General features: G+C 34.9%; 1 protein-coding gene across 14 annotated transcripts in view; it reads left to right on the forward strand.

Annotated features, from left to right (window-relative positions):
- PTPRK (protein tyrosine phosphatase receptor type K) overlaps positions 1-25,787 on the forward strand; it is a 576,007-nt gene that overhangs the window by 312,623 nt on the left and 237,597 nt on the right. For all 14 annotated transcript variants that reach the window (XM_032274360.1, XM_032274363.1, XM_032274362.1 and 11 more), the window contains exon 7: positions 21,280-21,573. In XM_032274360.1, coding sequence (XP_032130251.1) covers positions 21,280-21,573 — 294 coding nt within the window. The remainder of the gene's footprint in view (positions 1-21,279; positions 21,574-25,787) is intronic.

The raw sequence follows: 25,787 nt of genomic DNA on the forward strand, positions 1-25,787 counted from the left end.
ATGAAAGTGTGCCCTCTTGCTGAATGTGTGTCTTTTTGATTCTTATACTGTTTCTGAAACACCAAAATAAGAGTTTCTTTAAAATATCACCAGACTTTTTTCTCTTCACCTTCTCTTTAGGTCACTTAAATAATATTATTTTATTATAAACATAAAAACCCTATATATTCATTGATTTGATTAACATATTTGAGGATCGCCATAGGTTAATTATTAGATATGTTGCTAATAAAATGATTAAGATACATAGTCTTTAGGGTGTTATAGTGCTGTAGGTAACTATAGCATAATCTAGTTTTTAAATTACAATTTCTTTTTCTCCACTAGGCTCTTTTCATGTGGGTCCAAGAAGCAAATAAAGCTTCTATTTGTGTTTTTGTATTTCTAACTAAGAAAGTGTATTCCAGATTTAGTTGCTAACAACTATATGGAAAATGTGAAGTTATCTGGAAATGTGACTTTTTTTTTTAATGAAATAGGTTAATATGCAGGGCATGTCCCCAGGGACTGTTTTCCCCTTTTTTCTTTTTTTTTTTTTAACCTAAATTTCTTTTTTTTTTTTTTTCTATGACACAGAGTCTCACTCTGTTACCCAGGCTGGAGTGCAATGGCGCAATCTCGGCTCACTGCAACCTCTGCCTCCTGGGTTCAAGCAATTCGTCTTCCTCTGCCTCCCAAGTAGCTGGGATTACAGATGCTTACCACTGTGCTCCTGGCTTTTATTTATTTATTTATTTATTTATTTATTTATTTATTTATTTATTTTTAGTAGATTTGGGGTTTTGCCATGTTGGCCACAGCTTGTCTCAAACTTCTGACCTCAGGTGATCCACCTGTCTTGGCCTCCCAAAGTACTGGGATTATAGGCATGAGTTTCTGTGCCCAGCCTTTGCTTAAAATTTCTTCACTTTCTTTCCTCTTATTTTTCTTCAACTTTTAAGTTCAGGTGTACATGTGCAGGATGTGCAGGTTTGTTACACAAATAAATGTGTACCATGGTGGTTTACTGCTTAGACTGTCCCATCACCTGGATTTTAAGCCCAGAGCCCATTAGCTATTCTTCATGATGTTCTCTCTCCCCGACATTCCTCTATCCAACAAGCTCCAGTGTGTGTTGTTCCTCTGCATGTGTCCATGTGTTCTCATTATTCACCTCTCACTTATAAGTGAGGAATGTGGTTTTTGGTTTTCTGTTCCTGCATTAGCTTGCTGAGGATAATTGCTTCCACCTCTCTCCATATTCCTGCAAAGGAAATGATCTAATTCCTTTGTTTGGCTGCATAGTATTCCATGGTGTATATTTACCACATTTTCTTTATCCAGTGTGTCATTTATGGCTATCTAGGCAGATCCCATGTCTTTGCTATTGCCAATAGTGCTGCAATGAACATACACATGCATGTGGCTTTATAAAAGAATGATTCTATTCTTTTGGATATATACTCAATAATGGGATTTCTAGGTCAAATAGTATTTCTGCCTCTAGGTCTCTGAGGATTTGCCACACTGTCTTCCATAATGGTTGAGCTAATGTACACCCCTACAGTGTATAAGTGTTCCTTTTTCTTCACAATCTTGCCAGCATCTGTTGTTTTTTTGACTTTTTGATAATAGCCATTCTGACTGATGTGAGATGGTATCTCATTGCGGTTTTGATTTGCATTTCTCTAATGATCAGTGATGTTGAGCTTTTTTTTTCATACAGTTGTTGGCTGCATGTATGTATTCTTTTGTGAAATGTCTGTTTATGTCCTTTGCCTACTTTTTAATGTTTTCTTTTCTTGTAAATTTGCTTAAGTTCCTTGTAGACTCTTGTTATTAGACCTTTGTCAGATGGATAGATTGCAAAAATTTTCTCCCATTATGTAGGTTGCCTGTTCACTCTGATGATAATTTCTTGTGCAGAAGCTCTTTAGTTAGATCCCATTTGTCTATATTTGCATTTGTTGAGATTTCTTTTCACATCCTTTCATGAAATTTTTGCCCATGTCTATGTCCTGAATGGTATCGCCTAGATTTCCTTCTAGGCTTTTTATAATTTTGGGTTTTACATCTAAGTCTTTTGCCATCTTGAGTTAATTTTTGTGTATGCTGTCAGGAAAGGGTCCAGTTTCAATTTTCTGCATATGGCTAGCCAGTTCTCCCAGCACTGTTTATTAAATAGGGCATTCTCTCCCCATTGCTTTTGTCAGATTTGTCAAAGATCAAATGGTTGTAGGTGGACAGTCTTATTTCTGAATTCTCTATTCTGTTCCATTGGTCTGCATCTGTTCAATACCATGCTGTTTTGGTTACTGTAGCCTGTAGCATAGTTGGAAGTTGTGTAGTGTGATGCTTCCAGCTTTGTTCTTTTTGCTTAGGATTGTATTGGCTATTCAGGCTCTTTGTGTTTCCATATGAGTTAAAAAAATTTTTTTTTCTAATTCTATGAAGAACATCAATGATAGTTTAATAGGAATACCATTGAATTTATAAATTACTTTGGGCAGTGTGGCCATTTTCAGGACATTGATTCTTTCTATCCGTGAGCATGGAATGTTTTTCCATTTGTTTGTGTCTTCTCTGATTTCTTGGAGGAATGGTTTGTAGTTCTCCTTGAGGAAGTCCTTCACTTCCCATGTTAGCTGTATTTCTAGGCATTTTATTCTCTTTGTAGCAGTTGTGAATGGAGTTTATTCATGATTTGGCTCTCTGCTTACCTGTTGGTGATGTATAGGAATGCTAGAAGTTTTTTCACATTGATTATCCTGAAACTTTGCTGAAGTTGCTTATCAGCTTAAGGAGCTTTGGGACTGAGATGATGGGGTTTTCTAGATACAGAGTCATGTCATCTACAAACAAAGATAATTTGACTTTCTCTCTTTCTATTTGAATAATTTTTATTTCTTTCTCTTGCCTGATTGCCCTAGCCAGAACTTTCAATGCTGTGTTAAATAGGAGTGGTGAGAGAGGGCATCCTTATCTTGTGCTGGTTTTCAAAGGGAATGCTTCCAGCTTTTGCCCATTGAGTATGATATTGCTGATACTGCCTGTGGGTTTGTCATATATGGCTCTTATTATTTTGAGGTCTTTTCCATCAACACGTACGTTATTGAGAGCTTTTAACATGAAGAGATGTTGAATTCCATTGAAGGCCCTTTTTGCATCTATTGAGATAATTGTGTTTTCCTTGTCTTGCATTCTGTTTATGTGATGAATCACATTTGTTTATTTGCATATGTTGAACCAATCTTATATCCCAGGATGAAGCCGATTTTATCATGGTGGATAAGCTTTTCGATATGCTGCTGGATTCGGTTTGCCAGTATTTTCTTGAGGATTTTTGCATCAATGTTCATTAAGGATGTTGGCCTGAAGTTTCCTTTTGTCTGTTGTATCTGTGTCAGTTTTTGGTATAGGATGACACTGACCTTACAGAACGACTTAGGGAAGAATCCCTCCTTTTCAATTTTTTGGAATAGTTTCAGTAGAAATGATACCAGTTCTTCTTTGTACCTCTCGTAAAATTCAGCTGTGAATCTGTCTTGTCCTGGGCTTTTTTTGGTTGGTAGGTTATTTATTACTGCCTCGATTTCAGATCTTGTTATTGGTCTATCCAGGGATTCAATTTCAAATTTAATTTCTAAGTTGACTGATCTGCAGAGATGGCAGCCACCCCCTTTTCTGGGAAGCTCTGTCCTTCTCAGGTGGACTCCAGCCTGTCACCACTGGCTGGCTGGAATTCCAACCCAGTGGGTCTTAACTTGTAAAGTGCCATGGAAGTGGGGCCTGCAGAGCAACACTGCTTGGCTTCCTGGATTCAGCTTCCCTCCTAGGAGTAGGTAGGGACCCATCTCCCACCTTGCTGAGAATCCCAGGGCCAGAGTTTACAAAACTCATATGTGCTTGAGTGGCTGCTCTGCCGGAACATCATGCAGCTCTGTGTATTGGACCGATGCCCCTAGTAGCCTGGACTTACAAGGGGATATCCTGATCCACAGCTTGCAAATATTTGTGGGAGAAGCATGGTTTCCCAGGCAGGGTTGCCTAATCACTCACTGCTTTTCTTGGCTGAAACTGGGTCTTCCTTTGACTCTGTATCTCTCCCAAGTGGGCCATTGCCCCACCCTGCTTTTCTTCATTCTTTGTGGGTTAAGCTGCTTGCCTGTCAGTCCCAGTATGAGAACCTGGATATTTCAGTGGAAGGTGCTGAATTCACTCTCTGCTTTCGTTCCTCTCTGTGAGTGCCACAGATGGCATGGGCTTCTATTCAGCCATTTTCCTGAACATATATATCAATCTCTTCACTTTCTATACTCATTGGTAGCGATCCTCCAAGTAATAAGATTATTAATTATTTTATTAATAATCTTGCTACTCAAAGCAAGATTTATGTAAATATAAATAAGACACAGATTTGTGAGATTTACCTCTTAAATTTCAATGCTTCTTACTACTGTGTTACTGTCATCATTATCTTGTATCTTTAGAAATGATGCATTTACTTTAAGTTGCTTGGCTGCTATTTTTAACTGATTCCTGCCCAGACAAGTAGCATGATAGTGATTACCTACCATTTTATTTTATATTTTTAATTTTTAAAATTTAATTATATATACATATATATACATATTCATACACACATTCATACACACACACACACACACACACACACACACACACACACACATATTTAATAGAGACAGGGTCTCACTATGTTTCCAAGGCTGTTCTTGAAATCCTGGCATCAAGTGATCCTCCCATATCAGCTTCCCAAAGGGCTGAGATTACAGGCATGAGCCACCACACCCAGCCAAACCTATCATTTTATAGCAGATTCTCAATACAGGAACAGGAGATATGTGGTTCTTTCTAAATCAAGTGTAGTTTATATTTGAAACTATTTAGGACTACCATACATATCCTTTTTTTAGATTCTGATATACTGGCGGACAGTCATGCACATGGACGAATGCGCTCTCTCAACCTTGATTTCAGCATGCCTTTGTTAGGATCTAGGCAGAGCCTGGCATAAACGTGGTTTATGAAAAGTTAAGAAATCATTCTGCTATTCCTCCTGCAATTTTCTTCCCTTCTTCCCTGAACATTTTTCTTGGGTTTTATGTCAAGAATTATGAATTGCCTTTGTAGCTCTAAGAAAACTTTGGAAATACTTTCAATGTATTTAATAATATCATGAGACTCTTTGAGTTTCAGCAGTTCCCTGTTTGTAGAGAAAATAAATTACATAGAATTTAATAGTCTATCCTCTTTTAAAGTCATAGTGCTTGGTAATCAAAGAAAGTCCATAAGCACCTATTCTAAATTTAATATGAAAATTAAAAACACCTTCCAGGGTGGACCTAGTAAGGTAGGTTTTTTTAATGTCCCAGCCATCTTTGATCAAGTCAGATGAAAATTTCAGACCCTCTGTCTTGTTCTTTATTATTACTATTATTATTACAGTTTTTAGACTTATTATTTTCAGCTTGATAAAATAGCATTGGAAAACTTTTGTTGTTGTTGTTGTTGTTTGTTTATTTGAGACAGGGTCTCTGTCACCCAGGGTAGTTCACTACAGCCTCAGCCTCTTAGATACAAGCAGTCTCACCTCAGCCTCCTGAGTAGCTAAGGCCATAGCTATGCACAACACTGGCTATTTTTATTTTTATCTTTATTTTTTGTAGAGACAGGATTCTTGGTCTTTCCCAGGCTGGTCTTGAATACCTGGCCTTAAGTGATCCTCCTGCCTCAGAATCTCAAATTGCTATGATTATAGGTGTGAGCCACTGTGCCTGGCCTAGAAACCTTTAAATGTATGCTGTGGAGAAAGTTTGTTCTATTTTTATATCTAACGTAGGGATGTATTTTAAATATCTCTTCATGATAAATGTCAAATCATGAGTTAAATCCCTTTTTCTCATGACTCATTTGCAGAGTAGTTCCATTTCTACATTTGCTTACCTTACCTAGAGAGATGTTATTTGATGAGTTCACAGAGTTTGAACTAACAGTGGCAATGCAATCAGAATACAAATAATGTCACTGAAGACCTCACTTGGCATGATTCTAGTATAATGTTACGTAAAGGAAATATATTCTCATAATGGAGAGGTGCTATGTGAAATGCATGAGCTATCATATATAGGTGAATTCAAATAAGTAATTCTAAAGAGCTTATAGTTACAAAGCAGAAAAAAGTTTACTTGATGCCTTTATGTGGTATCATCACATCACAATATATGTAACATAAAAAGATGGTTTTTTACATAGAACTCAGCTGCTCCTTCTAACCTATACTTGATTCGTCTCCTAGGCAGAAACATTTGAATGCCTAAACTTTTGCCAATGGCTCTTCTTCATGTTTCTTTTGATTTCAGAGTATCTCATACTTTTGAAGTCAAAAGATCTGGTGCAATGAAACATAAGGAAAAACATATATACTCACGTTTGTGATTGATGTAGGAATTTTCAAGAGAAATTTTGAAGAAATTAGATTTTGCCATAAATGCTGACTTTAAATGTTAAATCTCAGGATGAGAGTCCACTTGTACTTAGTGGCCTTTGTGAGGGTTGGTGAAATTTCTGGTTAAGAATTTAGTTTGTTTCCTCCCTTTCTCTACCTTTTCCCCACCCTTTCCCCACTCCTCCTTCCTCCCTTCCTTGGTATATTGTAGGCATAAGGAGAAGTGCATATTAAACATATAGCTTGATAAATGTATAGCTTTTTGAATATTACCAGCAACCCCGAAGTGCTACCTCATTCCATTCTAGTTAATAACCTCCTCCTCCAGAGTAACCACTGTTCTTGCTTTATAACATTAGTAAATAACAGATAAATGGCTTCTTTGAATAGCTAATACTCTTCTCTGGTTTCTCTGATTCAGCATTAAGTTTGTGAAATTCATATTGCTGCATGTAGCTATGCATCATACAACATCATTGTTATGAAATCTTATGTGACTGTGCCACAATTTATCCATTTTTCTGATGATAGACATTTGGTTCTTTTTTACCTTGAGCTCACAATAGCTCTATATGAATATGCTAGTATATGACTTTTCAGGAACAGACATGCTCATTTTGGGATAGTATGTACCTGAGAGTAGAATTGCTAGGTCATAGGGTATGCTTATTTCAGCTCATGGAGGTACTGGCAAAAAATTTTCTGAATTTTTTGTACAATTTATACTCCAGCTTGCAAGTGTAGAGTTTCACATTTTCACCAACAGTTGGCATTATCCTGCCTTCCATTTCTAATTATCTTATGTTAATTCTTTTATTTGCTCATAGTGCATTCATTCAACAAATAACGATTACACTAAAGACAAAAACATAACTTAGAGGCAAACAATATACAGTCCTTACCTTCAAGAAACTCAGTAAGTGAAGAGAGAGGCAAAAAATATAGGTAAATCCCTTACCAGAAAAAGTGCATTTATTTCAGGCTGACGAGAATGTGCTGAGAAAGGTTTTCAGAGACAGTAATAAGTGAACTGAGATTTGAAGATAGATAATTTTGCTAAGTGAATAAATGGCAAAAAGACACTCTAGGAAGTATAAGATAAAGGTGGGATGATTTAATAAGAAGAGTTTTCCTTGGAAAATACAAGTTGTTAAATGCGAACATATGATTGGACTTGAGTGGTAAGACATGAGGCTGGACAGGTAAGCAGGGGACAGATCATGAAAGGGCAGTGCATTTTATTTTGGAATGTTTGCATCTTTCTTGGAAGTTTACCTTCAGCTGTCTTAATAAGACATAGAGTTCCATTTATCACCTGCTGCATGATAAAACACCATAAAACTTGGTGGCATAAAACAATAACCATTTTATAATGCTCACATCTTCTGTGGGCTACAAATTTGGGTGATATGTATTTATCAGTCAAATATGATATTTGGGTCCCGAGCTGAGGAATCTCAGATTGAACAGCTAAAGGTGATTTAAACTCCTAGAGGTTAAAATCATCTGGCACAAGTCTAGCACTTGAGGTGGGATAATGCCACTGGCTAATTGAAAATTGTAAAATTGTGGCTCAGGACAAGAGTTCAGAACCTACAAGAACAAGTTTTGTAGGCTCCACTGAACAAAGGGAAGGTTACATGGTTTTTTTGACTAGCCTCAGAGGTCTCATTACATCATTCCCTCTGCACTGTACATTTTGAGGCAGGAATGAGGTCTCTGGATTGAAGGGGACCCTCTCAATGCAAGTGCTGTCAGAGAATTTGTAGCTGCATTTTCAAGCCATTGCAGTGACTAATGTTATTTTGTGCCTTTCATTTTCTTTGTGTTATCTATTGTAATAGTCACAAAATCTATCTAGCATGGTTTGATTGTCCCCCCTCCCCAACCATTCTGACTATAATTTGAATATCATCTAGGTGATAACCTTGGTTTAGAGAGCACAGTCTTAACCATTGTTCTTTTTCCTCACATAATTGACATTGGTTTTATAAAGAAGAAAATATACAATGAGTATATTTATATCTCTGTTTAACATAGTTTGCATTTATATATTAAAATAAAACAACTTTTGATAGAAGATTTTAAAATATCCGGGTGCTAATTAGTGCCTTTATAGTTTAAGCAAATAATTATGCCACTTAGTAATAATACATCTGGTATAGTTCTCTGATTAATTTCCAGTTTAGTGTCTTGAAATTTGTCCAGTGTCAGACTTTGAATTTAAAACAAAGTCTAATGTGGACATAGACATTTAGAAATAGCTAATGCATGAGGGACTTAAAACCCAGATGATGGGTTAATAGGTGCAGCAAACCACCATGGCACATGTATTCCTATGTAACGAACCTGCATGTTCTGCACATGTATACCAAACTTAAAGTAATTAAAAAAAAAAAAAAAACTGAAAGAGAGAGAGAAAGAGAGAGATTTAAAAATGTAATTGTATGGGGTTGGAGGAGCAGGAATTGATACCCTTCAGTTACAATACGGAGATCGCTCAGCTATCAACTTGCATTACTGCATCATTTTACAAAATTTCATGCCAAAGAAACATGGTACCTTCTTCTTTTCTATAATATTTTACATAGTAGTCTTCCATTCTCAATTCTTTATTCATCTTACATCCACTGATTGAGGTAATATTTTCAAGAATCTTCAGTGTCTGTGAAAATATTAGTGTCATTTTATGTGTTATAGTTTTTTTTTCTGCAGCAAATTTTCAGCTGATCTGGCTGAGTATGGAAAACGATAGCGAATTTGAAATTCACAGAGAAGAGTATATGAATAGTCTGAATTGGTAGCCATTTTATGTCCTTATTCTTTTAAGTACATGATATTCATCAAAGTAGACTAGGAAGCTTTCTTGTCACTTAGGAACAGTAGCTGTGAAAGAAGATCCCAACTCCTTCGCTGTGTAATTGCATTACTTAAGCTCTAGAAACTATTTTACTAGTCTAGAAACTTTCTTTTTCTGTGCACTGATGGATTGTAGAACTAGGACTGCCTTCCAACATTTCATATTTTAGATAATATGACTTATTTTGATATTATGAATGTCAGATGCCCCATTTAGGTGTGAAAGTGGGTGTGTTCGAGGGGAGTTGAAATAGAAGGTCTTTTGCTGGCTCGGCTGTCACACTGGTATGAAATGTCCTTGAACAGGTAACTATTTACATGATTAAGCATTTAACTTGTTATTTTATCAGATGAGGCTATAACTGTTGCCTACCTTTAGTTTCCATCTGTTTGTAAAACTAGGTGTAGTGATTTTGATAGCACTTTGACTGTAGAGCACAGGTATTTTGGCCCTTAAAGGAATGCTAATGGAATTAGATGATTAAAATGATTTTTCAAAAGTCAGCATAGTAACCATATTGATTGATCTGCTTTTACTGTGTTCTCTTTTTTACCCCACCCATCAGTATGCCTATATACTGTCTAATTACTCACGAAAACCTGCCTTTCTTAGTTGAAGGACTTATTAGACATGCATAATAACCTGTCCTCTGGTTCCCAGATCAAGTCTACCTGACTGTTTTATGTCATTGCCATTAGGAATAGCTTACCTAAAGTCAGTGACTACATGTGCTAAACTCATTTCTCCTTGAAAGTTCTCTATCTCTTAATTTAACCCAATAAGACACATGATTTTTTTTTTTTTGCTTTAATTCCAAAATTGGGGCTATTTTGGACAATTGCTAATTTATATCATTTGATGTCCCTAAATAAATACATATTGGGAATTTTTACATTATAAAACTGAGTTGTATATCTATAAGCTAATGACAAATTTTCTTTGCTATGAAGATTTTTAAATAAGTCTGAAGATTTATGTTTTTTTGAGCCAGAGAGAGGCTTGTAATTATGACTGCTCTGGAGTTAGTAGTACACACATCAATCCTGTTATCTAGTGGAATTTTATATAGGACTGAGATCTTGTTTTATTATTTTTACTATGTCATCACAATTCCTTTTTCATTAAAAAAAAAAAGTAAATATATTAGTAGTACATACAGGGATATGCCTGGCTACGAGATGGCAACTCTGTACCCTACATAGGCATGTAGAAATAATAGGTAAATAATAATTCCCCTGATTAACTTAGGGTAAACATTTTACCTGACTGGAAGTCAGGGTCATTGAGTGGAGGAAGCAAGTACTGCCTCCTGATTTATTATAGGTCTGCGTTATTACATTGAAGAAATGGTCATTGGTTGTTGGCTTCATGTACATAACAACCTCATTCCTTATTTGATATTGACTTGAAATGATTAAAAAGTATGTATTCATAATGAACATATGCTTGTTATGTTGTATGATACAAAGATTCAACACAATGGAGTGTTTAGACCTAGGAAGCATGTTGGGAAACTTAGATTATTTTTGGTTACAATTAAGTGTCAGAAAAATCTTCTAATTATATAGTTTTAAAATTTCTTAAAATTTGGAATTTAGGCTGATGACATTTTACAAATGTATTTATATTCTGGATGTAAATGATTGAGGATATTTTTTAAGCTTTTCATTATATATACATATTACATATATAAGTATATGTCTGCATATACATATACTACACACATACATCTATAAATAGATTATATTCTCATTATAGACATTTTACAGAATTCTTTTTTAAAAAATTGGCATCTCCTTGTTTACTGGATTCAGCTACTGTGTCTTAATATGTGTCAACATAAAATGAATGTGAATAGTATTATCGTACTCCAAATCCTTTTGCCTATAATCTAGAATGAAATAGTAGCCAGTACTATATTGTCTAGGCATATTCAACATGTTACTGGAACATATATTATCGTTGCCAAACACAGTTCCTCTCCTTTCTCCAACCATATTTTTAAAAAATCTCCTAACTCATAAAGGTGACTGATGATATGGTAAGGTGATCACCTGTTTATGGCCCTAGACTTCAGTGAACTCTACAGAGTTAAAGGCTTTCCCAGTTTTATTACTAACTTGATTGTTGTTACCGGAATCAACTGAATGTTCTTTTCTTGAAATATTATGAAGAGTTTGAGCTCTGACAAAGCTGGAATGAGGTATTAAATGACCATGAGAAAAACATTTGTATTTATTAGCTTATGACTCATTCATAGGGATTCATAATTTTCATCACAACATGGTTTGCCACCATGGGGACTGTAGTACTGAGAGAGGCCTTCGTAAAGTTTTTAAAATTATTGCGATAATTTATAATTCTAAACCAGTTCACTACATGGATATTAATGAAGAAGAGAATAGTTTTGGAGAAAACGAGATACAGATTTTTAGTTTCCATATAGTTCGATTATGGGCTAACGGACAAATAAACCTCACTTTTTAAAATACCATCACCTTTTCATCTACCCTAAATATGAACCTAACCTTGTTTTAGTTTCTGCTGACATCTAAAACAGTGTGCTGCAGCTCTGTCTTTTTATTTTAAGCAGGTAATAAAGTTATTGCAGCAGCGTTTTCAAATCAAGGTGAATAAAATGACAGGGCAATGCATCGGATATAAAATTCAGTATGCAAAATTTGCAGTTTCATTGCTGAAATGATTCTTCTTCTTTTAGTACTTTAGGTAACAGGAAAGAGCCATGTCATAGACGTTAAATACCGTAATCCTACAGACCTTGCAGTTCAAAGAATGAACACATATCCCACAGGGACTTGAGAGACAAAATCATTGTTGAATATGAAGAACAGAATATTTAGCATCAGAATTTTCTCCTACCCTGAATTAAATTTTTGTTCAAGGAATACATACGTACACATACACTCATGTATTAGTACAATTATATATTTTGATACAATTTCTTACTGATCTTGTAAAGTCAAATTATTTTTAAAATGTCTTGACATGGAAAATATTTTTAAAAACATTTTAATTGATGTGATTTGTCAAAAAGGCAAAAAAAATATATTATTGCTAGATTTGTAGCTGTGTCTTTTTTTTACAAGCTGGATAAATCATTTGTTGCCACTTGGTCACTAAGCAGTTGCTTAGAATGTGTTCTTTTGTTCCAGTCAACTAACTCTTTTAATTAAACAGTAACAATTTCTAGGTGCTATGTATCAGCCTCAGGGCATTTGGCTTGCTACATGGTTCAAAGTCTGAGATGTTAAATCTTAACTTTTTGAGGGCTTAATGTTAGCACCTAAAAATTAAATAAGTAAATAAATAAAGTTTTGCTATTGTGTTCTCCAAGTGTCGATTCTTACACTGAGAGGTACATTTTAAAATATGAATAGGTAGAATTGGTGTAGCTTTTCTCTTTCTTTCTTTTTTCCCTCTTTTTTACTGAGACAGGGTCTTAGTCTGTTGCCCAGGCTGGAGTACAGTGACATATCCTGGCCCACTGCCTCAACTTTCCCAGGCTCAGGTTATCTTCCCATCTCAGCCTCCTGAGTAGCTGGGATCACAGCTGCCACTATAGCTGGCTAATTTCTGTATTTTTTATGGAGATGGGATTTCACCATGTTGCCCAGGCTGGTCTCAAACTCCTGGTCTTAAGCGATTTGCCCTTCTCAGCCTCCTAAAATGCTGGGATCACAGGCATGAGCCACTGCTCTCATCCGATAATTTTTTCCTACAGTAGCATGGGTAACTTTTTTCTTTGGGGCATTGTTAAGTCAGTCATTCATTCTATAATAATAGTATTTAACTTTGTCAGCTGCTACAAGAAACATTGGAAATGTAATGATGAGACTGTTTTATGGGCACGTGACAAATTTTATTGGAAAAAAAAGATAAAAGAAAAAGCTAAGTTATTTATGATCCTGGAATCCTCTGGTCACTGATACTAGCTTTTTGGTATATTTTCTTCTGGTTTTGGTGGTTGCTGATTTTGTTTTATCAGGGATATGCTTTTAATTTTAAAAATGAAAACTAATAATCTTTATAACTTGTGTTCTGTTGACAAGTTATACCATGATACCATTTTCCCATTGTTGATTATTTTGATCAGTTTTTATTCTTTTAAGCAAAGACTGAAAATATCTCTTTTTGATAAATTTCTCAAAGTGTTATTACTTTATGTATACATATTTATTTCTTGATATATAAATTATTTTCCAAGTATATTGTTTTCAGTTCACTTGCCTATGAGTAATTTGTGTACTCACATGCCCATTTACCTGTGTTTCACTGGCCAGAGTCAAGTCTGTGGGAATAAATGATTACTGGCACAGGGCTTGCATTCTCCTCCTCAAAATTCTGCTTCATTGCTTTGAAAAAAAATAGAAATATAAGTGACATAGTTTTAGGTAGGGATAAGAGGTGAATTTATTATTTTCAACATTGTTGAAATTACTTTCTACATTGTTGAGCTGTTTAGCCAGAGGAATCTATTGTTTTTATTTATTTATTTTTTTGCTTCAGATTTATTAAGTTATAATTAACAAATAAAATTGAATATATTTAAGTTGTACAGTGTGATCTTTTGATATATGTATATATATACATATATATATACATACACAGTTTGAAATAATTATCAAGCTAATTAACATATTTATCATCTCACATACTTACCGATTTTGGGGTGATACCGAGAACCAGCTCAGTGGGGAGACCCCCACCCAGATGGGCTGAAGGTATTGAGAGAGGCAGACACCCAGATAGCCAACAGAGTGGATCTATCACAGCTTTCCAGACTGAAGGCCCTGAGCAGACTTTTATCCACGTATTTATTTGCTCTTAGACAGGTTATTCTCATTAATACACAGGTGTTCTACATAGACACATAACTTCAGAATATACCAAGTAGGCAGCTGTTACCCAGCTACCACTAATTACAAGCTAAATGGTTTCCTCCACAAAGGAGCCATGGGGACAGGGTAAACTTAATGTTCCTCAACAGGGTGAGAATATTTAATATCTGCTCTCATAGAAATGTTGAAGTATACAATACATTATTATTAATTATAGTTACCATGCTGCAAAGTCGATCTCCAAAACTTATTCATTTTAACAAATTCTTTATGCTTTGAACATCTCCCTGTTTCCCTACAAACTCCCCACCCCGCCTGGACCCTGGTACCCCTGGTAACCACCATTCTGCTCTCTGCTTCTATGAGTTCAAGTTTTTTAGATTTCACATATAAGTGAGATCTGGCAGTATTTGTCTTCCTATGCCTGGCTTTTGAACAATTGCCCCAGTAGGGAGCCACTGGGAGAGAATGAAGAAACTGTTTAGCTGAATATAATTAATAGTAATAAAAATACATAGTGTAAACAAACATATATAATATCTTATTAAATGGAGACTTTATTTGGAAGTCTTTTTTTTTCCCTTTTATCTAAAATTTCCTACCCTACTTTCCACTGTGAAATCACATATGCCAATTTCATGGCTCTTAGAAGTTATTCATGTGTGGAGTATTGTAAGCATAGGCAGTGGGGCACAGTACACACTCTTTCCTTAATTCATCATAGCTGTATGCAGACACCTATCTAATTTTCTTAGAGGTGGTAATAGATAGTATTATCTCCTCCTGATTTATACCTACGTAGGTACACTTACCTGGCAAAGGGGACTCAGGTTGGCCAACATCTAAACTTTGTCGTGTCTTAGCATTAATTTTATTTGACCAGTACAAGCTAATGAGTCACCTGAGTAATAGGATTTGAAAAAGATATCCAGGCCAGGCCTGGTGGCTCACGCCTGTAATCCCAGAACTTTGAGAGGCTGAGGTGAGTGGATCACCTGAGGTCAGGAGCTTGAGACCAGCCTGGCCGATATGGGGAAACCCCATCTGTACTAAAAATACAAAAATTATAGGCCTGGCATGGTGGCTCACACCTGTAACCCCAGCACTTTTGGGGACTGAGGTGGGCGGATCACCTGAGGTTGGGAGTTCCAAACAAGCCTGACCAACATGGAGAAACCCCGTCTCTACTAAAAATATAAAATTAGCTGGATGTGGTGGTACGTGCCTGTAATCCCAGCTGAGGGAGGCTGAGGCAGGAGAATCGCTTCAACATAGGAAGTCGAGGTTGCGGTGAGCCAAGAGCTTACCATTGCACTCCATTCTGGGCAACAAGAGTAAAAAAATAAAAACAAAAAAAAAAAAAAAGTATCTATCACTTGAATTGATGGACTTAAAAATAGATTTTAATATAGTAAGTAAAAACAGATTTAACTCAATTCTATCAGTGTGCAAATATATAAATAAAACTTAGTAATTTATATTAAAAGATTCACAGAATTTGCTGACTACATTGTGAGCTAAAATATGAGCTAAATTTGTGATGAGTTGTTTGGCTGCCTAATGAACCTGTGAGGACTGAAAATTTGAAGTATCAAAAAAATAACAGTGTGAAATCATGAAATAATCCTCATAAATATATCTGGGTTGCGGTTTTTTAGCTGCCAGTGTAGGAGAAACCTTATTAAATCTAAAAATTTTCAAATGTATACTTCTCATTTTAACATCTAAGGAAAAATTAAATTGCGTTGTTATGCATATGATATTAAATGTTCAAATAAGGGCCGGGCGCGGTTGCTCAAGCCTGTAATCCCAGCACTGTGGGAGGCCGAGGCAGGTGGATCACGAGGTCAAGAGATCGAGACCATCCTGGTCAACATGGTGAAACCCCGTCTCTACTAAAAATACAAAAATTAGCTGGGCGTGGTGGCGCGTGCCTGTTGTCCCAGCTGCTCAGGAGGCTGAGGCAGGAGAATTGCCTGAACCCAGGAGGTGGAGGTGGCGGTGAGCCGAGATCGCGCCATTGCACTCTAGCCTGGGTAACAAGAGCGAAACTCCGTCTCAAAAAAAAAAAAAAATGTTCAAATAAATTGCCTCTAAATATGAATAACCTGCTTTCTGTTTCTTATGGGAGCAAAGGTCATCTCTCTATTCATCAGTGATATTAAGTTTCTTGAAATGTTCAAGTACCATTAAATCATGTTGCCAACTTGTTGACATAATTTAAAATCATTTAAAAATTAATGTAGGGTAGCTGTTAAATGCCTGAATTCGATGGTTCAGTGATGTCATTTTCCCTCCCTTTAGCCTCCCTCATGTCTATTCCCCTTTACTGATACTTCCAGTAGGTAACGGGGAAGAAAATTAAACAGTGAGAAACATTGTGAACTTGTTGTCTAACAGGAACCAGAACTGGATAAAAATTTTAGTGAGGAAAATAATAAAGAAACAGAATAAAATTGACTTCAAAGTGTTTTTTTCATTGAAGCAAACAAATGGTAACAAATAAGAAAAAAAAATCCATCTCCAAGGCAAATATTCAAATGTTGAATGTATTAGTAGAGCAATAGACTCCTGTAAAACATAATTTTCTTCATCTGTCATTTCCTTTTATAATATATAGTAAAAAGAAAAATATGATAGAGATAAATTATTAACTTTTAAACAATCTGCCACTTTGGACCTAGTTTGGAAACTTTCTTTGGTGAAGTGTTTTCTGCTCACAAGCTTTCTACCAACTGGAGAAAAAGTGGAGTTGAAATATCTGGCAGGAAGAAGGATGAGATCATAGTTCATGTAGCTGAAAAATGCCCCCCAAATAGATTCTAATCCTTGCAACCTATGAATGTGCCTGATATGGAAAAATGATGTTTGCAGATGTGATTAAGATATCCAAAATGTGAGAAGATCCTGGATTATAAATATGGGCCTAACTGAAATCGCAAGCATCCATATCCATATGGAAGGCAGAGGGAGATTTGACTATAGACAGCAGAGGAGAAGGCAATGTGAACAAATGAAAGGAATTTGGAGGGATGTAGCCACAAGACAAGGAATACCAGCTGCTACCAGAAGTCAGAGGAGGCAATCAACTGACTGTTTCCTAGAGCCTTTACGGGAAATGTGGCCTTCTAACACCTTGATTTTGACCAAGTGGTACTGATTTCAGAATTCTGGTCCAGGGGTTGGAGAGAATTTCTGTTGTTTTAAGCCACCAAGTCTGTAGTAATTTGTTGCAGCAGCTATAGGAGAATAATGTAATATCATTGCCTCCTTCTATAGTGGTAGGGCTAATCCTAGGATACTTCATGTCAAGGCCTCATTGACAAATAAAATTAATTTATCTAGTTGGGAAATTGAGTGTAGAAGTATTTTTTTTTTTTTTTGCCTTGAGATTTACAATGTTGCTGACTTTTCCTGGATTTGTGGCTTCTGTTTCTTTTTCTGCATTTTATTAATTAACTGAATTTTGGCGACACATGTGTTTGTAAAATAGCATTATAATAGGAATAACTGAGTTGGGAGTATTTCATAATGATTCGCTTGATTTCAAGACACTTCTAAAAATTATTTGAAATAAAAACAAATAAAACAATTTGAATATATAATTGGGGTTTTATAATAGTTTCCGTCCAAGAATAATGAATGTAAGTCATTAATTGAAAGTTAATTGGTAACATTGGCAAAGTTTATGTTATATTTTGGGGATTGCATGCTTCAGTTGATACCTCGAGTACAACTGGGATTTATTCGCACCACACCTCTGGGTCTGGTTGTGTATTAAGTTACGAAGAATATTAATATTGCTGCAGAACAATTACTTGTTCATTTGCGAACTGATTAAAATTCATGCATAATTTATTGAAATGAATAGAGATTTTATAAATAAGTCCCTTTGTTCTCAGGGGCCTGAAAACAAAATACATGTGCTAATATAAAGCTACTTTTTACCTCTATCATAAAAATTTAATATGTAGTTGTATATTAGCCTCATTAATGCCAGATCTTACATCTTAAAATCATGCTTTTAATCAATATGTATGCTTTTAAGCCACTCTTAACATTGCCACATTTCCAAATTTGAGCTATTGCTTAGATGGATTGCTGGACTGCCCCCATTTCTGGCCTGACTATGGCAAGTGAGATGTAAAACTGGTCAGAGTGAAGTGCTGCCCTTCTGACCAAGAGACTGATTACATCAAACTCATTTCTTCAGATAAAAACAACACTAGTGTTGAATATTAATTTTCAGTGTTAAAACGTATATGCTATATGGCAAAACAGAACAAAGCAACCTAGCATCACATAGGGCTTGTTGTTGTATTTAAGGGTAGAGTCTTTAAAAATTCTTCAAATAATGCCTAGGGCACAAGTGAAGAAATTATAATATGAAGAAGTTAGATAACATATTTACGATTACACAGCTATTAATGTATATGCATTTTTTTCACACTAGGTTTCTGAACCACAAATATTTGTTTTCTTTTATATGTCACCTCCTTAAAGATAGAAATGTTATGCTTTACTTTTTCACTAGTTTCTCTTTCTTTCACTTGTTTATGTATAACTATTTTTTCCTTCCTTCCTCTGCCATCTTCTCTGCTCACCTCTTAGGTTTTCTCTTTATTTTTCATAGCGAGAGTATGCAGAGTTTTGATTGGTGAGATTTAACATTTGATATACACGCATAATGTCAGGTTTCAGAATATCTATAAATTTGTTATTAACCAAGGTTTGCTGTTTATAATTCACTTGGCATATTGTTCCTGTTAATTTATCATGTTAAGTATCAGACCTCTTAGTTCATTGTTGAGTAAAAGAGTAGAGCATTTATACGCTGGGGTAGAACGCCAGTGAGCTGTGAATTTAGCATTGTTTCCTACTTAAATTAGTTAGTATATGAGCCATCTGGAATGAAAACAAACATTGCACGTATGAGGCAACTTGGTTTATTCACAAAATACATACTGCTTCTTAAAATATGTGCAGCATTTAGGTAGTCTCGGAAGACATTTACATTTTATCTGTTATGTTCATTTCTTGATTCAGTTTCATTTTAGTTTAGGGTTTGAGAATATACCAACTTTCTGTCTACTAAATCTTTTAAAAACTCTGAGTATAAAAGTTGTTAGAATAGTTGGTAAAATTTCATGGTATGAAATGTCTATGTCTGTAGCTGATAAATGAAAATTTTAAACTGTGTTTATTTGATTCAAACTTTTTTCTTTTGTACATAACTTCTCCATTGAATTCAGTTGTGAAATTGGAAAGAGTTCACATGCTATGCAATTTTTAACTGCATACTGTTGAAACAATTTGCAAACTATCAGGAATGGATTTTGTAGTTGAAGTTTATAAATCGTGTGTTAAAAACCACTTTCCTATAGAAATTATAAATGTTTACACTTTATATGGCATATGTTATCATCTTTGATATTAGTTTTGTTTTTGTTTTAAACATGAGCACAGTGAATCTCAAGGTCATGTGGTTGTACCAGTAATTAGTTTAAAAGTTATTGCCGTAGTAAGCCATGAATACTTGTAGGGAGTAACTATGTCCTTCAAGTGATTTTGGACTGAAAAAAAAAAATTACATTCATCATTATCACAGTCTTCATTTCCTATGTAAATCTCAGTTTAAAATAATGTATTCATCACTTTCTTTTTACTGTGTCTCCCCTACAATGTTATATGGATACCTAATATGTAGGACAATTAATATTTGTCATAAGCATTTTGAAATAATCTTCTTGAAAATTACTTTAGCCTTTGTAGCTATCTAGACCAGGTAATCTTATCCCTAATTTTAAGGTCATTTGTAATTCAGAGGCTTTTAAGCTAGAAACTACACTTTTCTCCAATCAGGGTTTAAAAGAAAATTGTGGTCTGCACATGGACATTATTGTTTCATTTAAACCTTCATAAGAAGGTAAAACCTGTCTGCAGGCCTTGTCTACATTGCATTTTTTTTTTTTAATCATACAGTGCATTGCCATTGAAGTAGAAAATCCAATTAGAAAGGTATCGGTTATGTGCTCATGACTTCCCTCTATTTGTACCTTCTCCAGTCCATCCCATACCTGGAGTGGGTTGGGGTGAGGGAGTATTTTGTGGTTGTATTTAGTAGTTGTTCTCTATGTGATTTGCTCCAACTCTATAACAAAAACTTTTAAATCAATTTTTGAGCAATTACTGTTTTATTAAGATTAACACTTTCTACAGGTCTTTTCACTTTTCCGAGGAGAGTGAGAAGTATTTCAGGAATTAGAGGAACTTGATGACTTAATTGTGGACAGACCATATGAACAGAGCAATAGCTGCTGAGTCCTTCATAAAGTCCAATGTCTCATTTCAGTGACATTGTTCTCATGAAAGAAAAAAAGTGCCTTAATATATCATTCATCATTTATGTAAATTCAAACATTGAAAAAATGTTTTCTAAAGTTTCTTTCAAGCAAAATATTTTAAGCTATCCAAAATTAAATTGCAGTGTGCCTTTGACATTTGAGTTTAAAGTTGGTGCATTGCCTTATCTTATGCTGCTCCCAAAGGCCAGTGATATGTAGTGATTTCTCATTGTGCCTAGGTGTAATTTTAAATTTGTCACACTGTGAGGTAGGTTTGTAGAAACAAGATAGCACCTGGCATCAGTTTCTGAGTTCAGCTATGCTGTTCTTTCTTCTTTTACTCATCTGTAGAAACTGTGAAGAAGTAAAAAGGAAAGCAAAAAGAAAAATACCACTTGGTCATAGTTAATGAATGAAATAAATTGTCAAAGATCAACTCTACTCTCTTAGTAGCTAAATAGAGCTATCCATTTCTAAATGTTTTTTTTTATTTCCTATGTATACTATGCCTTTACAAGTTTATCTCCTGAAAAAAATATGTTTTCAATAACGGAAAAGTTATGTTAAAATGGTCATATGCACCTGCAAAATTATATATTCTTTAAAAGTGCAGTTGCCAGATCATGCATGTTCTAGTTTTAAGTATTTATTATTTAAGTATTTAGCATTTCTAATAAATAATCCATTAAGCATTTAGGCCTTATGTGACATTAGTACATCTCTGTATTGTTTTAAATCTTACTAATTGGAGTGCACACTCATCTCTCCTAGAACCACCAAGACCCATTGCTCCTCCTCAGCTGCTTGGTGTTGGGCCTACATATTTGCTGATCCAGCTAAATGCCAACTCCATCATTGGTGATGGTCCTATCATCCTAAAAGAGGTAGAGTACCGAATGACATCAGGATCCTGGACAGAAACCCACGCAGTCAATGCTCCAACTTACAAATTATGGCATTTAGATCCAGATACCGAATATGAGATCCGAGTTCTACTTACAAGACCTGGTGAAGGTGGAACGGGGCTCCCAGGACCCCCACTAATCACCAGAACAAAATGTGCAGGTAAGACTGAGTAGTAGGCCATTCTACCTTGTGAAGGAATCTAGCATAAGACATACAAGTGCATGCAGTGTTAAGGTTTCTCATTTGATGTATGCTATAGTCACACTATTCTAAGAGTTGTAATGAATTAGGTAAATCATCATCTTGCTTATGTCATTATTTGACTGATTTGAGAGCATGGGAAAGCTTCTCTATTTTCAATCCATTATTGTTATGAATCTAGAGTCTTCTTTTGGCATGGCAATTTTGGTAAGCCTGATACATATTCAATCCAAAAATCTCTGATAGCTGTAACTTAAAGTATTATTAAGACAAAAGATCATTTTAGTTCAAGCAAATACTGAATACTTTTTACCATGTGAAAATTCTCTACCTCAATAATTTTGTTACAGTCAATGTAAAGGCCACATCTAATAATATGGATAAGAAAAGTTACTTTGGGCAATGCTGTGGTGAGATAACTATTTTCTTCAGAATGTCTTGTTGTTGAGGATTATCTCAGCAGTTTGACAGTCAGCTGCAGAACACGGAGATATTACTTTTACATTCTAAGCCTTGCTGTTGCCTTCCTCATGACTAAAACTGGGTGGTGAAAATAATAACATATGGAGAAAACACAAAAAATAAAAATTAAAAAAAGTGTATGTTACCATACATCCTGGTTCTTTACCATGTTATAATGGGAGGAATTGTTAGCTGTTAATTAAAAGCCAGTATAAAGTTTAAATATCTAAGTTACTAGAGTACATTTTTAGTGGAGTTTTTATTTTGTTGTTTGTTTCTTGAGCATGTATTTATCATTGACAGCATTCTTGGGCTACCCACCAGGAGTACTGAGCTATAACCCAAGCAAAGCCCATTTAGTTACTTGATGTGTTATAATACTTAAATGTTTTTAATCCAGCATAATACCTATGTATCAGAGGCTCCTGTTGAAAGACGTTCACTAATAGGAAGTTTAACTTCTCAACTATTAGTCTGAGATTTAGAAGATAGAGAGTTCAATAGTTTGCTGATTGCTGTATACACTTATTTGGTGGTTGAAAGGAGCTTAAGTTAGAAGATGCTGGGCAGATCTCCATGGTTCAGCCTAAATACCACAATTTGCTTTTCAAATATTCTGTATGGCTACATCCTTTCATTCCAGGTCATATGACAAATTGTTTTTATGATAGAAGATAAAGTTTCTGAGGGAGAGGCAAGTTGACGCTATAGCCTCAACTAGTCAGAGAAATCATTTAAAGAGGAAGCAATTTGGAAACTTAAAAACTAGTTCACTCTCTGTTCCAAAATTAATATTGCATGCTGTTGTGAAAGGTTGAACTATGAAGTCCATTTTACTAAGAATATTATGTACATACGTTTTCTAATAAAATTACATTTTTCTATATATACATTTATAACATATATAAATCATAACAATGTTGACAATTTGGTATTCCAGTGGTTTCCCTCTTGACTTCTTTTGCCCAAAGTACTTTCTTTTAAATATTTCACCTGCTTTATTTTTTATTTTCATCAAAATAGGTCTTTAAAAAATTAGCAGTATCACACAGTGTTTTGTTAGTATGATGTAATTTTTGTTTAACTTAGGAATTATTTGAAATTGATCCCTGATGTGAAAACTATGGTGGGTGCATGTAAATAATATTGTGTTTTAAAGCCAGTTATACCATGTTAAGTGCATAAAAACATGTTAATGAATATTGATTTATCCCTATGCTTATGTTCTGAGTGAACCATTTAAGCAAAAATATGACTATAAAGTGCTTTGAAGTATTTTATTCTGAAAATAACCTTATCTGTGTGAGAGGGAATAGAGTAAAATTAATTTACACTCATAGCTGCTTTCTTGTCTTGTTTTTTTGCCCTGGCTGGAGTGCAGTAGCATGACCTTGGCTCACTGCAACCTCTGGCTCCAGGGTTCAAGCAAGTCTCCTGCCTCAGCTTCCCTAGTAGCTGGGATTACAAGCATGCGTTACCATGCCCAGCTAATTTTTGTATTTTTGTAGAAATGGGCTTTCACCATGTTGGCCAGGTGGTCTTGAACCCCTAACCTCAAGTGATTTGCCTACCTCGGCCTACGAAAGTGCTGAAATTACAGCCATGAGCTGCCTTGCCCAGCCCATAGCTGCTTTCTAAGTTATAAATGCCTTGGTATTTTGGAATTATACTAGTCTTTTTATCTGATTCTTTTTTTGAGAAACATTTAATTTGTGTATTCTTTGTGGCATAAATTGCTGTCAAGCTCTATTACTTGTAGTTTTACTCCCAACTGTATTGTTTGTTTGTTTTTAAAACTATCTTTCACACGCAATGAGTCTTTATCACACATGTTTATTATAGTTAATTAATGTCCTCATAAGGTATATCTGCAAGATTTTGAGGGAGAGAAGTACTTATAGACTAGATTTTCAAGTAGACTGTAAATCTGAGAGAAACCATGGTTACCATTTCATCAGGAATGTCTACTAATCTTGCTCTATTATTAGAAAAGAAAGAGAAGCTTATAGAAGTATATATTATATTAATTTTTAAGCAGTCTCTAAAAAAGAGAAATTGAATATAATTGATATATATTGTGTAATTAAATACAGAGTCAGTGTTGGTTCGAATTATGTTTGTCCATCTCCTTTCTTTCTTTAAGATCTATTTCCCTTTCCCCAAATCTCAGGTCCCTCAGACTTGAAATTACCAGTACTACTACTGGCCTCAACCCAGAAGCTCATATGAACAAAATAGAACACAGTTTCTGTTAACTGTGATATTAACTGAGATTTAGTACAGATTTCAAAACCTTTAAGTGCTTCATAATCTTGGGAAATACCTTTGAGACTCCAAACATAACCTTCGGAGGAAGTTATCATCTAATTCTGTTAAATGCTGCATGGCCAAATACAGGTTCTATAAGAGAAACTGAATACTAGATTTCTAATCATTCTTTTAAAATTAATTCTATGTTATAAGTATAGAGTTTGCCATTAATATCGTCTGATTGAATAAATGCTGATTATTTTGAAGTAACCATTTTAATACTCCTGCGTGTTAGACTAGGTGGCTTTAAAAATAAGTATAAATACTTCTTAGTTATATATGTATTTGAGATATCAATTTCACATGGATTTCTTGAAAGTAACAAAGAAATAATAATTATCTTCTGCTTTTCAGAAATTCTCATTTTATTTTGGTATATTATAGAGGAACGATTATTTTTTGCTAAGTACCAATCAAAAAGTAAATTACTTACTGTTTACTGTTTTTAAAATTCCATTTTAAGGTATTTGAGGCATTGACCTTCTATTTCTGGTACTAGTAAATATTTGATGGAAATCTGTCAATAAATAATCTTCCAGCAAGTCAATACAAAGATTTTCCTTATTTATATTCATAAATAAATTTTACATTTTCAAATGAAACTGTGGATTTTTTTGTGGCCAAGTATTGATTAATGCTACTTTAGAATCAATGTATGAAGTAAATCTGTCATATTTTATTTTCACACCAATTCTGTAAGTTAGATATATTATTTTCTCACTTTTTAGTTGGTGAATTTAGGACTCAGGAAACCAAAAGGAAACAGTGACTTGTCCTCTATCAGACAGATGGGCCTCAACTCCTTTTCTCAGACTTTAATGGCCTTAATACTATTTCCTCTTATTCCTATCATAGGTGCTTCCCCCCACCCCCCTTATAATAGTATGCCATGAGTAAATTAAAACACAAATAAAATCTGGAAGAGATGTACATTTTAAAAATAGAGTCTTCATGGCTAACTTATTCTCTGAGAAAACGTAGGTTAATATTTGCAACTTCACATTTATTGAAAACCCAATTGATTTGTGCTTAACTCTCAGATATATGCTGTGTTTTAAATACTTTAAACAGTTAAAGTATAGGAGTATTTTATTTTATCCTTTCTGAAAATATGCTCTCTGGTTGACAAAGCTATTTTTTGTTTTCCTTCCAAAGTGCACTATAATCATTTGGTAACAGCAATAACTAGCTTCAGGGTCTCTGACTTAGGAGAGGTGGTAATTACAGCCTCTGGTGGCTGAAGCCACTGAGGCCTACCTCATGCTTCTTTAGGAACCTGAGGGATATGATTATTTCACTGTTACTTTATACCCTGACCCATGTTATTGTTCACGTAATGTTTCTTCAGGCACTTCATAAATTTTTAAAAAGGTATAAATGTGAAGATGTCTTAAAAGGGA

The sequence above is a fragment of the Sapajus apella genome, unplaced genomic scaffold, assembly GCF_009761245.1.
Source record: "Sapajus apella isolate SASKATOON/1434 unplaced genomic scaffold, GSC_monkey_1.0 scaffold6, whole genome shotgun sequence".
Taxonomy (NCBI): Eukaryota; Metazoa; Chordata; class Mammalia; order Primates; family Cebidae; genus Sapajus; species Sapajus apella.